The sequence below is a fragment of the Scardinius erythrophthalmus genome, assembly GCF_964197995.2.
Source record: "Scardinius erythrophthalmus genome assembly, chromosome: 11".
Classification (NCBI taxonomy): domain Eukaryota; kingdom Metazoa; phylum Chordata; class Actinopteri; order Cypriniformes; family Leuciscidae; genus Scardinius; species Scardinius erythrophthalmus.
The window spans coordinates 33,093,004-33,109,439 of NC_138231.1; the positions used below are offsets into that span (position 1 = coordinate 33,093,004).

General features: G+C 34.2%; 1 protein-coding gene across 1 annotated transcript; it reads left to right on the top strand.

Moving 5' to 3' along the window:
• The first annotated feature begins 664 nt into the window (after nucleotides 1-664).
• Nucleotides 665-14,696, top strand: blk (BLK proto-oncogene, Src family tyrosine kinase). Its single transcript, XM_081379356.1, has 15 exons — nucleotides 665-871; nucleotides 1,169-1,210; nucleotides 1,425-1,522; nucleotides 1,612-1,705; nucleotides 1,966-2,002; nucleotides 2,291-2,384; nucleotides 3,067-3,165; nucleotides 3,992-4,095; nucleotides 6,071-6,220; nucleotides 6,611-6,763; nucleotides 8,285-8,464; nucleotides 8,565-8,641; nucleotides 11,673-11,823; nucleotides 12,173-12,304; nucleotides 12,407-14,696. The coding sequence occupies exons 4-15, from the start codon at nucleotides 1,613-1,615 to the stop codon at nucleotides 12,607-12,609; spliced, it is 1,473 nt and encodes a 490-aa protein (XP_081235482.1). The 5' UTR covers nucleotides 665-871; nucleotides 1,169-1,210; nucleotides 1,425-1,522; nucleotide 1,612; the 3' UTR covers nucleotides 12,610-14,696.
• The last annotated feature ends 1,740 nt before the right edge of the window (nucleotides 14,697-16,436 follow it).

Consider the following 16,436-nt stretch of genomic DNA (forward strand, 5'->3'; position numbering starts at 1 on the left):
AACAAAAACATGTTTGATTTGTTAACACATCCAAACTTCGAATTACATCTGCAGAGTAAATGAACGTGCAAAATGTAGAGATCCGAATAACTGAAGTTTAACTGAAGAAAACCACAGTGCCTATAAAAGGAAAGCACTCTCTGTATAGGGGCTAGTCAGCAACATCCTGTGACACAGCTGCTGCTGCTGTGAGCGAAATCTCATGTATCTTCAGAGCACTTCACATAGTCTTACAGTTAGGCCTACATGTGGTTGAGCAAGATTTTTAATATTATGATCCATGCATATTTCTTATGAGAGATGCCTTTAAAACAGAAAACACAGCTTTCCAAATTCATTCAAATGATTTTCATAGAAAGCTTCATTCCTTTAAACGCATTTACATGTTCGGAACTGCTATTTCTGTATTTCTAAGAAATGCTCTGGCTTCCTTATTTACAAATAGTGTAATACTCATATCATGAATCTATCTAACGTCTTTCTGAGTGAAACAGTTACTAAAAATGAGGATGTTAAATTATGTAGTTGTCTGTAGCTTTAATGTCTGACATCACATGCTCATCATATGCATGCAAAGGCATTTGCAGTTTGTGAATTAAGCACTGACAGAGGAAAGGGAGGGAGGGGTATAAGCTAAATAAACACAACTACTGATCTCTATTTATCTCTTTCAACTAATGTGATCTCTCAGGGCACATGACGGGCCTCAAATGCAGATCCTGTGTGTGTGTGCGTGTGTGTGCATGTGTGCGGTAGATGGTCTGACTGAGTATGTCTTTGTATGTGTCTGAAAGAGAGGAACACTTTTGATTTAGTTCAGAAATTAAGAATCTAAAGTTGGATTATTAAATATATTATAGGCCACAAAAATGTAAGTAAAACTATGTATTTTTTACTTTAAAATAATGTTTTTCTTTCTTTATAAACACATTTTTTTTAAATGTTCATATTTTGACATTCAAGTATTGTTTAATTTGATACATAATATATGAGGATGCTTGTATCCAGTGACCATAATTATTTTTAATGACTTCCGATTATCTGCAAACTATCAATATCATAACGTATTAAATAGTTTTCTTTGATTTGGTTTAACCTACCAAGCTGTTAAACATTGTAAACACACACACACACACACAAACTTTATCTTGTTTATCTTTTTCACTAGTTAATATTTTCGTCCTATGGAATCTGTTTTCATATCACAAGGGTAAGCAGTCACTCTTTATGTAATATTTCATATGTTGGTTTATTATTTGTGTGATTGGTTTAAGATTTGCACTTGTACTAGAGCACATCATGTGATCTATTTATTATACTAATGAAAACATTACTGGTTTGGTGTTTTAAAGACTAAAGTGTAAACCACCAAACTGTGGTGATATCATTATAAGTTTGATAAAATGTTTTCTTCTTTTCTTCAGCCCCCAGTATGATGCCTTTCTGGACCTTTCTGGATTTCTTCTGGACTATTACTGAACTCCGAGTAGAGAACTGCGGAGACTGACAGCGGCGAATATAGGTGCGATTGCGATTAACAAATCCATTCGTTTTTATAAAACAAAGTTCAATGAACACTGATTAAGAAGATGATTACATTTTATTTTTAAGGATGGGTTGTGCTTGTAGTGACCAGAAACATGGCAAAGACTCAAAGAGTAAAGGGCATGAACATCATAATTCCTCAAATTCTAACGCATCTCATGTAAGTATTGCTTTTTTTTTATTAATATTATTATGAATTTTACAAATTTTCTTACTTTGCCCTTTGAGCTTTACAGTGAAAAACGTCAACTTTCTGTTTAGTCCTTTGCTTTTACTTTTGATGAGTGCTGATTCGATCTGTGTTATATTGCTTGAAAATTATGTTCAGTTTATATTATACTCAAATGTATACATTTCTATTACATGTTATCTTTTTAAATATATCTCAGTCAATAAGCAAATTAATAATTTGATTTACAGTTGTCAAGAGATCACAGGAAGCAAAGCAACAATCAAGGTAATACATATTAATTTTCTTGTTGCGGAATATGGCATCAGGAGAGCGTTTTTCTTTGAACACTTATTATTCATTGATTAAAAATAATTTTGAATACATCATAGCCATAATGCTGCTAGGCGCAGAGCTTGTGTTCAAACTAAAATGAATAAAACATTAAAGGCCAGAAACTGTCAATACATGTAATGGTTCACATGTTATGCCATAGAGGGAAATGTTACAGATGGAAGAGATTTATTATGTGTTTATTTGAATTGCATATTTTAACAGATTAAAATTTCTTTTCAGATGAAGACATTGTTGTTGCTCAACATGACTTCCAGCCTGCTAGTGATTCTGATCTTCAATTCAAAAAAGGGGACAGACTCAAGATTATTAAGGAGTGAGTAAACAATATGTATATTTTTTGGTAATATGAGAATAAAATTAAATTCAGCTTCTAGTGTATTACAATAAGAGAAGATCTCCACTTAAAGAATCAGGTATTTAATTGTGCATAAATCCAAAGACTAAAATTCGATTAACAACTTAAAGGGATAGTTCACCCAAAAATGAAAATGCTGTCATCATTTACTCTTCCTCAAGTTGTTCCAAACCTGTATGACTTTCTTTCTTCTGCTGAACACAAAAGAAGATATTTTGAAGAAAGTCGGTAACCAAACGACTGATGGACCCCATTGACTTCCATAGTAGGAATAAAAAATACTATGGAAGTCAGTGGGGACCAGCAACTGTTTACTTACCAACCTTCTTTAAAATATCTTCTTTTGTGTTCAGCAGAAGAAAGAAAGTCATACAGGTTTGGAACAACTTGAGGAAGAGTAAATGATGACAGCATTTTCATTTTTGGGTGAACTATCCCTTTAATGAAGTGTGAATGGCATAGTGGGCAAATCCGTCAATCCGTTTTGCTCCCATTTTATCTCACGTTGTTCCAGGTGGATTATATTTGTATTAATTGTTGAAATTGATAAATGCTAAATGTCAGCTAAAATAATATATAAACACAAAAGACAAGTTTAAAGAGCCAAGTGATTACTAGTAACTAATCCATGTTTTTTCAGGACTGGTGAATGGTGGTTGGCGAAGTCCTTGGTCACAGGTTATGAGGGATATATTCCAAGTTCATACGTGGCAAGAGCACAAACATTGGAGGTGGAGAGGTAGGCAAAGATATAATTAATATCATGCATATATATTTAAGCAATATCGTGAATATCAGCACTGCTGTATTTCATCCATAGCCAAACTAACAGGGAGCGTTCTCTGAACTTTGGGTAACGTTCTGGCAAGGTTTCCTCAAAGTTATGAACAAACATTCTTCCAGTAGGCTAATGTTAATAGAACGTTCAGTCAAAGTTATCGGCTCTTTAATAAAAACATTATTAATACATGGTTCATGGAGCATATTTTTTCCTGAAACGTTTTAGTTGGATGTTCGCATAACGTTTTTTAAATGTTACTACTTGTTTCAGAACTTTCAAAGAATATATTTGAAAGCAGACCTAACGTTCGCATAATAGGACTATATTCACAAAATTATAAAATGGAATGTTCCCTTAACAACCCAGAAAAACATATTTAAAAAGTTTTGAACTGTCAAGGAAAATTCAGAAAAAACTTTTTCATAACGTAATGGGAACATTGGCAAGGACGTCACTAGGCCACTTTTTAAGATGGGCTTCAGCCCCCCTAAATTTCTTCCCAGTCCCCCCAAACAATTTGTGATTGGCTCCATAATCTGTACACAAATTCATGATCGCCTCAGAAACAATTAAAAAAAAAAAAATGTTTATCATACCCTCATTGGGGTCTGAGCCCCCCTAATATTGAAACCCCAGATTTACCCCTGAACGCTGGCAAAATGATCTTTGTTAGCTTGGAGGTACCAAATCCATTCCACTGCTATGCTGTTCATAATAATGTCAGGATTCTTGGAATGTCACTCGGAACTAGCTTTTGTATAATTGGTTCTGTTTTCTGTTACAGGTGGTTTTTCAAGGACTTGAGTCGCAGAGACACAGAGCGTCTTCTGTTGGCGCCAGGAAACAAACCTGGTGCATTTCTTGTACGAGAAAGTGAAACAACCAAAGGTCAGATGCCAATAATCTTCAGTGTCCCATTAATATGTTTTCACGTAATCTCTGAATAATTATGAATGAATGAATGAATGAATGAATGAATGAATGAATGCTTTATTTCGGACATAAACATAAAACAAGTAACAAAGAAAGTAAACTGAAAAATAAAAAAAGACAAACAATCCAACAATTAATGATAATAATATGAAACCAACATGTCCGAAAAGGAGTAGGATGAAGCATAAGCTTATTAAAACCTACCCCTTATCCACTATTCAAGAAACAATCAGTTTTCCCTAATAAACATTCAGTTTTCCCTAATAAAATTACATCATCATTTCACTACTTTGGACCAATAACAAAAGTGCACAACTTTTCAAACAATTTCCATTGCTACAATATTTCACTATGAACTTTTCTAGGCACAATGTAGTGCATCAAGAACTGCGTATGGCATTAGTTAAATGTCTACCGTAAAAAAGAAATATGAAAGAAAACAAGTTATTGGTACAATATAATATTACTGTAGGTTTTTGTTTTTACCTAATATTATATTTGAAGGAGCACTGGATCCACAGCCTCAAAACTTGATCAAATTTTTCATTGATAATGTGTGCATGCCTGAATTTTTCATCTGGTGCTCTTTTTCAAGTTCACATCATGCAAAGAAAGAGCAAATAAATGTCAAACTACGTACTGAGATCTGCATGTGCTTTTGCTCAGAGCTTGATGGAAGATATTAATTGCCTTTATTGTTTTATTTGTGTAGTTGTGGAGCAAGGGGAAGTGCAGAAACTAGTCTTCACTGGAATTTTCTTGTTTGTATGTAGATATAGTGCGATTTACTACTCCAGTCTTCAGTGTCACATGATCATTCAGAAATCATTCTAATATGCTGATTTGCTGCTCAAAATAACATTTATTATTATCATCAATGTTGAAAACAACATTTTTTTAATGCTTAATATTTTTATGGAAACTGTGATACATTTTTTCAGGGTTATTTGGTGAATAGAAAGTTCAAAAGTGTAAAACTTTTTTTAACTTTATACAAGTCTTTACTGTCACTTTTGATCAATTTAATGTATATTTGCTGAAAAAAAGTATTCATTTATTTCACACACACACACACACACACACACACACACACACACACACACACACACACACACACACACACACACACACACACACACACACACACACACACACACACACAAACAAACACACCCACATTGAAAATTAAGACACTGTACTTGAAGACATTCAGAAAATACATTAAAATACTGTTCATTTTTATTATTATTATTATTATTATTATTATATAAGCTCTTTTTTAAGGTGCTATAAGGAAATGTCAGCAATTTTATTTTCTTCAGCCCTCCAAAGACATGTCAGGAAACCTGATGTGAAATCCTGAACATTCAGAATGATCAGTTTCTGAGTTCACTTAAAGTTTGCTTCTCTGATTATTTTTTAGTTTTTTACAGAGCCTAGGATGACAGGTGTTAGTTCTTAGGACACTTATTTCAGTGATAACCTGTCAGATCAGTCACCGTGATTTTGCTAAGTAAGACATGCTTCTGGATCAACATATTTTGCTGAAGAACATTCCTGTCTGAAAATTTTGCCCGATTCCTACCCCTAAACATAACTCTACCCATAATTTTTTCCCTTAAATCAGAGGGAAATAATAGGTGAATAACACAGATGTAGAAGCAGTAACTCCTGGTTGTAAGCCTAAACTTGACATTAACTGTAAAATTGTCCCTCAGATCTGATTGGTTGATTGGAATGTTGTTCCAGGATCAACAAAGATGTTGGTCAAGGAACATGTTGTACTTGCTGAAATCAGGTTCACCCAGGTTCACCCTGACTATTTCATTGCCTTAAAATCATATTTTTGAGTAGATTTTGGCTGGCTAAGGCAATCTTTATAAAAATAAGCCATGTTATTTGACTGCTGTTTCTGAATGATCCTCCGCAGGTGCTTTCTCTCTGTCTTTAAGAGACGCCAACCCAGATCAAGGTGATGTGGTCAAGCACTATAAGATCCGAGCCCTTGATAATGGTGGCTACTACATCTCTCCCTCCATAACCTTTTCTTCTCTTCAAGATCTAGTGAAGTATTACTCCAGTAAGTACTCCGAGCAAAGGATGTTGCTATACCAAGGACCCTTTCTGATTCATCTACTGTATGCTCTCTGTGGTTGTAGCTGTGAAAATGTGACAAACGGTTGCTTTAACCACCAGATAAATAGGTCAGCTTCTGTCTCAGTTTGTAGTCCACAATCCTGCCCCATTTTGGTTTGTTGTGTCTTTTATAGAACTGTTTACAGGCAACAAAATAATTTTTGCTGAATTTTTTGGGCATATCTTGTGGTTTTCTCCAGACAAAACCAGTAAGCATGGTTTAATTTCTGTCAGATACGTAGATGCTAGTCTTAGCTTTAATTTGTGACTCTGCATTCTTACTCTCCTCTGAACATTCTTGTTCTTTTCCCAAACTTCTTTATCAAACCTATAGGGTCAGCGGATGGTTTGTGCCAGAGGCTGGGAAGTCCCTGTAAAACCATTGCCCCTCAGAGACCCTGGGCTCAAGATGAGTGGGAGATTCCCAGAGATACTCTAAAGATGGTGAATAAACTTGGTGCCGGCCAGTTTGGAGAAGTGTGGATGGGTAAGAAGCAGAAGAAAGTTCAGTTACGCAATGTTGCCTTTGGGTAAAAAGGCAATTCTTACTTTCCCTTTGCAAGCACATGGTTCCAATAAGGATGAAGGAATAACTTTGATTAAACCGATTCAAATTTGGTCACACAACACTCTGGTAGTCAAAAAAAAAAAAAAAAAAAATCTGGTATGGTACAACATTTAGAGGACATGTATTTTTGCTCTGGAGAACTACCCAAATAAAAATATGTAGAGTCATGTTATTTTGATTTAAAAGTTAATTCAGATGTAATCTAAAGTAGGAGCCGATTCTGTTTTTAGTATTCTGACATCAGTAAAGTCTTTGTGCAAGTCAGTGTTGCAGTATCTTAAAATGACCAAATATTATTTTTCACAATTTAATTAAAGACTTAAGTTAATCAGACACTACATTTAATACAAAATGTAAAATGTCATTGTATTATACTCACTTCAGAGTAAAATTGTAATTATACTGGCCTTGAATTTGTTTGTTCAAGGGCACGTGTTTGTGTGTCATGTGGCTTTGTGTGGTACTGTCATATTTTAGCCACAAATGATAAATTATTTGCACCTCACTGGGGCTTTGACTTTGACCACCAGGTTCAACATTAATCAAAGGCTCAAAAACCTCTGGCCCAATTTTCTCTACTGTATGTGCTTCTGCAAATCTTCAAAACGTCAATTTTCTTTTAATCTTTCTTTAATTCTTTAAATGTTCTTATACCTTTATTTGCTATGACATTTGTTTTCATACAATATATCTTTTTTATTTTTTGTGTTTTTTATTTTTTGTATTTGCATTTAATTTATGAAACAATATTTAGTGAGGTTTGTGGCCAAAACAAGAACAAACTGATTGAAAACTGGGTGAGAAAAATGAATGTACAGTATGATATATTCTCAGAAAACAAGCATTAAAGGGATAGATTACCCAAATATGAAATTTGTGACATAATTTACTCACCCTCAAGTTTTTCTAAACCTATATGAGTTTCTTTCTTGTGTTGAACACAAAAGAAAATATTTTAAAGAATGTTTGTAACCAAACCGTTTCTGGACCCCATTGACTTCCATAGTATTTTTTTTCTTCCATACCATGGAAGTCAGTGGGGTCCAGAAACTGTTTGGTTACAGACATTCTTCAAAATATCTTCTTTTGTGTTCAGTAGAAGAAAGAAACTCATACAGGTTTTGAACAACATGGGTGTAAGTAAACGATGACACAATTTTCATTTTTGAGTGAACTATCCCTTTAATACCTTTGACAATTGTGTTTCTCAAGTAAATTGATCTTGTTTTAGGGATGTTTACATATATATTCTGATTATTATTTTTTACAGCATATCTGATAATGAATTATTGATTCTAGACCCTTTCTCACGAATCGAACCATAAATCTGTAGTATTATCTGTCATGAAAATTGTGTTTATTGAGCTGCCGTAGATCGATGTGGTTTTCTTTGCAAGTTTATTTAATAAACCTGTGTTTGCCTGTGGCTCTTGTTTGTAGGGTTTTACAAAAACAACCAGAAAGTCGCCATCAAGACTTTGAAGGAAGGCACCATGGAGCCAGAGGCCTTCCTACAGGAGGCGAATCTGATGAAGCAGCTCCAGCATGAGAGACTGGTCAAATTGCACGCTGTAGTCACCAAGGAGCCCATCTTCATTGTCACAGAATACATGGCTAATGGTTAGTATTAACACAGCATTATTAGTTCTAAACCATTTTTTATTTGATTAAATTATGTTGTGACTGTCCAAACCATACAATTGTTCTTGTCTTATTCCAGGAAGCTTGTTAGATTTTCTGAAGACAGATGATGGCCATAAATTAAAACTTCCCAAGCTGATTGATATGGCTGCTCAAGTAAGAATAATTCAATTTTATGATTTCCCTTGATTGTCTTCATTGCTTAGTAGCAATTAATTGATATTTCTCTTGCAATGTACAGTAGTGGCCAAAAGTGATCTCTGGTGTAGGAAAACTAACATCTTTACCATATATTCAAATATTATTAAAAATTTGTTAAAGATTTTTAAGCATATTGCGTAGTTGTGCTTGGAAAGTGGACTGTTTAATTTGTAATAAGACAATGAAAAATGGCAATTTGTGCGGACAGAATTTTTGGCCAGGCTGTCTTACAAAGAAATTATGAATACATGCAAAAACAATAGAGAAGCAATGAAATATTAATAACTGGAAATATTATAGATTACAATTTTTGCCTTTTCCTGTGAGCTTTTTGTTTTATGGACTTAAAAAAAAAATCTGTAGCTATAGTTTGCCTATTTTTCCCAAATAATATTTTTAGAGAAATACCTTGTAAATAATAATAATATATATATATATATACTATCAAAATATGAGGAATATATATATATATATATATATATATATATATATATATACAGTATATATATATATATACTATCAAAATATGAGGAATATATATATATATATATATATATATATATATATATATATATATATATATATATGAAGAGTTCAGATGCAAAAGCCTCTAAATGCCATCTGAAATTTTCTTCTAGAATGATCATTTTTATCAAGCTCGTATATTTAAGTTTAGTAATTTCAATTAAACGGCAATGAAAATTACCTATTAATTGTCATTTAAGTGAAATCACTGAACTTAATTATACGAGCTTGATAAAAATGATCATTCAAGAAGAAAATTTCAGATGGCACTTAGAGGCTTTTGCATCTGAACTCTTCATATATATATATATATATATATATATATATATATATATATATATATATATATATATATATACATATATATATTCCTCATATTTTAATAGCTTAATAAAACGCTTTGACAGGCGACAATAAGCCTTTCGTTAATGTGATGTAGAAAAGAGATGCATGCATGGAAAACGAACTCATAATTTGATGGTATCAGTTACCAAAATATACTATAAATAAAGCCACAGGAACAAAAAAAATGCTGCCTTAAAGTGGTAAAAAAGGTAAATTTCATATATTCCTCACATTTTGATGGTTTATTCAAACTTTTAGGGTCACTAAAAACAAAGACCCCTTCTGGAAATCAGTTTTGGCCACTACTATTTGAAACTTTGTGGAACAGGACACATTTTAACGCAGTGAGTGGAAATCTGCACACCTACTGTACTATTTCAACTTTTGTAACTATTTTGAGTACTGTTTTGCACTCTCAGGGACATGTAGAGGAAATGGTCTTTGGTTTTGTAGACACATGGTCTGAACATTTTTAGATCTGAACACCGCCACAAATTTAGATTAATATCTTCTGTGCAGGATATTACGTACATTTTTCCATCGACCTGAAGCCCCTACCATGTGTGACTGTGATCTCGCTCTCTATGCAAAAGCAACTTCCTGTTAGAGACCACTTTGTTCATGCTGTCTGTTTTTTATGGTCTGCATTGCAAATATAAATGCAAAATGCAAATGCTTTATGTATATGTTCGAAGGCCACTTTAAGGTTAATTTTGAGTTCAAAACTTCTAGAATTTTGATCTGAATTCGACCTAAAAATCCTATGTACACTGTAAAAAACTTGGATGTTTAAGTCATTTCAACTTACATTTACTTTTAGTTAAGGCAATGTAAAAACATATGTTGTAATTTTTTTTTACAGAGTAGATGAATTTGTGATAACACTTATGATAACACACTTACTAAGACTTACTAGTAATAACATTATGTAATAATATATAGTGTCATTGTTACAGTGTAATTATATATTTAAGTACAGAGTAATATTAATTAAGTGCATGTACTTACTATAGAGTTAGGGTAGGATTAGGGTTTGGTTGAGGGTTAGTTGCATGCAATTATGCATAGTTAACTGTTAATACTATTGTAAGTACATGTAACATATGTAACAAGCAGGCTTGTGCACAATTCAGAATTGAATTGAGAATGACTCCTTAATTCCAATTCAATTCTTGAATTTGAATTGATGTCAAAAACAGGATCTAGAATTACAATTCGAATTTGAATTAAAGGAAGCAGAATTGCAATTCAATAAAAATTCAATGAAATTCATATACATATTTTAAGTGAAGTGTTTAACAATGACGCTTTACAGTATATGTCAGATATGATTGCATTATAAATGATATTAGTTTGAACTACTTGTACAGATTACATTAAAAGGATATGTTTTCCCCCAGCAATGAATGTTAAAAGCTCTAGTCACAGAACAAATAATTAAATTTGATTTATTGTAATTGTATTTAGTTGTATTACTGAGGTAAAATGTTTAATTCAATTAGTTACTAATCAACTTAAAACGAAATTGCTTTGCATTGATAAAGTTATCCAAATAAAGTAATCCAAACCACATTTATAATGGGTAACTAATAACAGTAAGCAATAACATTTCCAAAGTAACCTTCCTAACACTGAATGCATGCGAGACTCAACACATTCTTTCTGTTGTGTGACTGTGTGGAATTTCTTTGAATTGCCATGAATTTAATTCCACTTCCTGTCATTCCAATTCAAATTCAATTCAACGTCCCGTGGGGCGGAGTAAATTCAATTCAAATTCCAATTCATGAATTGAAGCCAATTCTGAAATTCTGAATTTTGCACAAGCCTGGTAACAAGGACACTGTAAAATAAAGTGTTACCCATAATTACAATCAACCAAACCTAAACAAAAATATTTGGGTTGCTTTTAATAATATAATAGCCAACAAAACTTTACTGCAGATATTTTTAATTAGCTATTAAATTAGCATCTAGTCAAATGAACCACAATCCCACATACAGTATAGCCTATATTATATTTAACCTAATTAAAAAAAATGTTTTAGTGGTAAATGATGATTGTAACAGTATTGTTATCCACTTCACTGCACACTTAACTCTCTTTATGTAACAGATTGCAGAAGGCATGGCTTACATCGAGAGGAAAAACTACATTCACAGAGATCTGCGTGCCGCTAATATTCTCGTCTCTGAGACCCTGCACTGTAAAATAGCAGACTTTGGCCTTGCCAGGATCATAGAAACTGAATACACTGCACAAGAAGGTCAGTTCACTAATTTATTCCCACAATGCAGTGCTTTTTCCACTGCAACAAATTAATTGGCACCAGTCATCGTTGACATTTGATTTCTAATACGATTAACTGACATATCTGACCTTTTAAGGTTGGGTACGAGCTACTGACGTTCAAAAATAGCATCTTTCCATGGTGAAATTTGCCACTTTAACCACTTTAAGACAGATTTTTTTGTCTTTGTAGCTTTATTTATAGTAATTTTTGGTAACTGATACCATCAAATTATGAGTTAGTTTTCCATGCATGCATCTCTGTTCCACATCACATTTATGAAAGGCTTATTGTCGCCTGTCAATGTGTCTTATTTACCGATCAGGTGCGAAGTTCCCTATTAAGTGGACGGCCCCTGAGGCCATCAACTTTGGTACTTTCACCATCAAGTCAGACGTGTGGTCCTTTGGAGTTCTTTTGACAGAGATTGTCACATATGGCCGAGTACCATATCCAGGTAATGGGTTTTTCTCTCAAGGGTTTCGCTTCCCATCAAGAACTGTGTAGGATAGATGGGTAGATCTTTAACAATCTGGCTGTGCTTTCCTCACAATTTCAGGTATGACGAATCCGGAGGTGATCCGTAATCTTGACAAGAGCTACAGAATGCCGTGTCCTGATGGATGTCCAGAAGAGCTCTATGACATCATGCTGAATTGCTGGAAGGAAAGGCCAGAGGACAGGCCCACTTTTGACCACCTACAGGACACACTCAATGACTTTTTCATTGCTACTGAGGGCCAGTACGAGATGCAACCATAGCCTCCATTCTGAAGTATGAATGAATAGATGAACTGAAAAGTGGATAAATGAAAAGGGGGTACAAAAAACACATGAAAGGAAAGGAATGAAAGGATGGACTAAAAACCTGACCAAACAATGGATTATGGGGAATATACTAGAGCAACGACAAGATTGCGTCCTTGTATATCTATAAATGTTGTTTTTTTTACACTTATGTCACTTTTGTCAAGGTTTAGTTTATTTCTAAGATTTGTTTTTTGGTTGTCTTATGGTATTTTTTAAGTCACCTTGAAATCAAAATGGACAAATCTTATTTTTTTTGGAATATTGCCGTATTTATTATAAATGATTTATCCGTGCACATCATTTCTTTTCTTTTTGTAAATTCATCAGAATAACTTCCCCTCCCTCTTGCAACAACTTTTCTTCTCTGTTTACTGGCATAAGGGCGGGACAACCTGTCACTCACATGACATCACAGAAATAGCAAACCACAACCATCCTACGATCCGATCAATTCATGTTGAACAAAATCAAGTCCCTCTCTACATTTGTTTTTTGTTCAAGAAGTCGTTTCACTCGGATATACGTCACAATGGAGAAGAAAAAACTATCGCAACTTCCATTTCATGCCGATTTTAAAAGAGAAGTGTGTACTTTTTCTCAATAAAAATACTTTCTCCTATCACAATTTAATATATAAAACAACTGTAAGTAAGCCATTTGTTTGATTCCACCAAAAAATATGAACACAGTGGCTCTGTGGTTTGTTTGAGCCCAACACACCATCACTGGCTCAACCAATGGCATGAGATTGGGGCGGAGCTATCTGTTTATCCAATATCTGTTTATCCAATCAGTTCGAAGACAGGGTGAGAAATGCTAGTTTCACATAAATTAAACACTTCAGATTTAAAGCTCTCTTTGGAAAATTCTGAATTATGACACATTTGTTTTTAACAGCCAGTAAACAAGATCTTCTTATATCTTACTCTGAAGTTTCAGTCAAACCATGCACATACCTATGAACTCTGAACTGATGTAGATGTGTTTTAAATGCACTGACTACAGGAAACCATAAAATGAACATAGTCATTATAGGACTTCCTCCTGAGATAACAGACTGTGAATGCTCTGTTAATCAGGAATAGATTAAAGAGTTACATAACAGTGAAGTAGTTTGTGATTATCTGATCATATACAGTACTGTTTAAAAGTTTGGGGTTGACAATTTTTTGTCAAATTTTTGTTCACCAAGGCTGTATTTATTTGATCAAATATATACAGTAAAAGTAGTAATATTGTGAAATAGTACACAATTTCAAATAACTGTTTTCCATTTAAATATATTTTAAAATGACATTTATTCATGAAGCTGAATTTTCAGTCTTCAGTGTCACATGGTCATTCAGAAATTATTCTAATATGCTAATTAAAATGTTTGGAAACATTATACATGATAAATGTGTTTACTGTCACTTTTGAACATTTTAATGCATCATTGCAGAATAAAAGTATTGATTTCTTTCAAAATAAACTAAAATAGGCTGCTAGCATTCAAAAACTCCTATACTGGACAGTCGAAACCGCGGCCAATCAGCCAGCCTGGGTCCAAATAGAATTTTCCTCTTCTAAAACCTCATTACAGTCATGGTTATGCTCCCAACTTCCAATGTCAGCTACTGACATTAGTGCTAATCCTGTAGTCATTCAATCGCTTAAAATATGGATGCAATTCAGAAAGCATTTTGGCCTGAAGCATCCCTCTATACATGCCCCAGTATTCCACAATCATAGTTTCAAACCATCTATTATGGATTCTGCCTTTCAACTCTGGAGTGACAGAGGAATCATGGCTACCAAAGACCTTTATGACAGTGGTACTTTCATGTCTTTCGCCGACCTGTCAGCCAAGTTTCAACTTTCATCTGCTCACCTTTTTCGCTTCTTTCAAATTAGGCATTTTGTACAAAGAACTTACCCTGATTTTCCAAATCTACCTCCAGAGACTTTGGTAGACACGCTTCTCAAAGTAAACCCCAATCAGAGAGGGGCTATTTCTTATATCTTTAAAGCCCTTGATTCCACTTTCTCTAATTTCCCCCAAAAAAACAAAGATTTATGGGAGCAGGACTTGGGGTATATTGAAGAAGACCAATGGGACCAGATTCTGGAGTTAGTCCATAACTCTTCCATCTGTGCACGGCACGGACTGATTCAATGTAAACTAATACATAGGACTTACTACACTAACCACAGATTGTCCAAGTTCTACCCCAATGTTGCAGATGCCTGTAATAGGTGCAACCAATCTCCTGCAGACTTCATCCACATGTTCTGGTCATGTCCAAAGCTAGCAGACTTCTGGTTTAAAATATTTGACACTCTTCACTCGGCCTACCATTGTGTAACAAACCCAAATCCTCTGTCTGCCCTTTTTGATATCACATGGCAACACTCTAACAGCTGAAGCACAACACTCTCTGGCCTTCTGTACCCTGCTTGCTAGACGCTTGATCTTACTTAACTGGAAGCAGGCCCTGCCTCCATCATATGACAGATGGATTAAGGAAGTCCATATATAATCTAAAACTTGAGAGGCTAAGGTTCTCCCTTAGAGGCTCCTTGAGGAGATTTGATAAAACTTGGAACCCCTTGCTTTCCATCATAGACTCCCTAGACATCATACCTGAGGAGTGAAATGTTTATGTCCTTTGGATCTACAGTGTAACTAACCACCAGTGCAAGATTTTTTTTTATTTTTTTTATTATTATTATTTTTCAATTATTTTTTATCTTAATTTTTTGTATTGTATTGAGTTCTTCTAGGAGCAAGGGGCATCAGGTGGTGGGATCCCATGTAGGGGATAGGGTTGGTGTATTGGGGAGAGGTGGGGGGGGGGGGAGTGGTGAAAAAACAAAAAAATATGAGCACTGTTTCATATTTATAAGTACTGTTTAACATTGTGTACATTTTGTATGGTTTGTGCTCAATAAAGCATATCAAAAATAAAAATAAAAAATAAAAAAATCTTACTGACTCCAAACTTTTGAACAGTAGTGTATAGCATTAGTATGATCATCATATAATGAAATATGTTCATTCTTAGGAGAAATAGTACATAATATCCAAATAGTTCTGGAAAGCTATTAAGAATAGCCTAAACAATTTTTTTTCAAAATGTTCACTTAAAAGAAGGTGCAATCATAAACTTAACTGATATTTTAAATAGCATACTGTTAATTTAAAATCTTTGGAGCACAGTTCTCCTATTTCACAGTGTAAATCTCTGGTTGCTCAGATGAATATGAGAAATGCCCAGCATTCATACAGCACTTCTCCCTGCCTTAAACTCACCCCTGGGGCTTTTATATGTTTAGAGATAACTGAGTGAGAATGCAACCAACACCCAAGAGCTGCTCCTGTGGTTTCCTGCCTGCCAGTCTGCAGCTGAAACAGGAAGCATTGAGTCAGCATTCCTCTCACGAAAAGCACTCTATGGCTCGGAATTCCAAACACGCTGCAGAAGTTTTTCCCAGCATTCATGCAAAATCAAAGGTGGCCAGATAAGCTAAATATTTCTGGGAAGTGCATGCTGAAAACTTTTGAGTAATGCTCTCAAGCTGTGTTAATGACAAACTTCCGCAACTTGATATCTGTTCATATATTAAGTAGCGTTGCTTTAATGGAATGATCATATTTAACAGAGGCTGATAAATGAACTGCCTCTTCAGTTACGTTAGGGCTATGTTGACTGTAACAGTGGTTATGAATCATTATCCAGAGCGCATTTACTGTCATACTTTTTAAATGAGGTCATTATCTAGTTTTTTCACTGCAATAT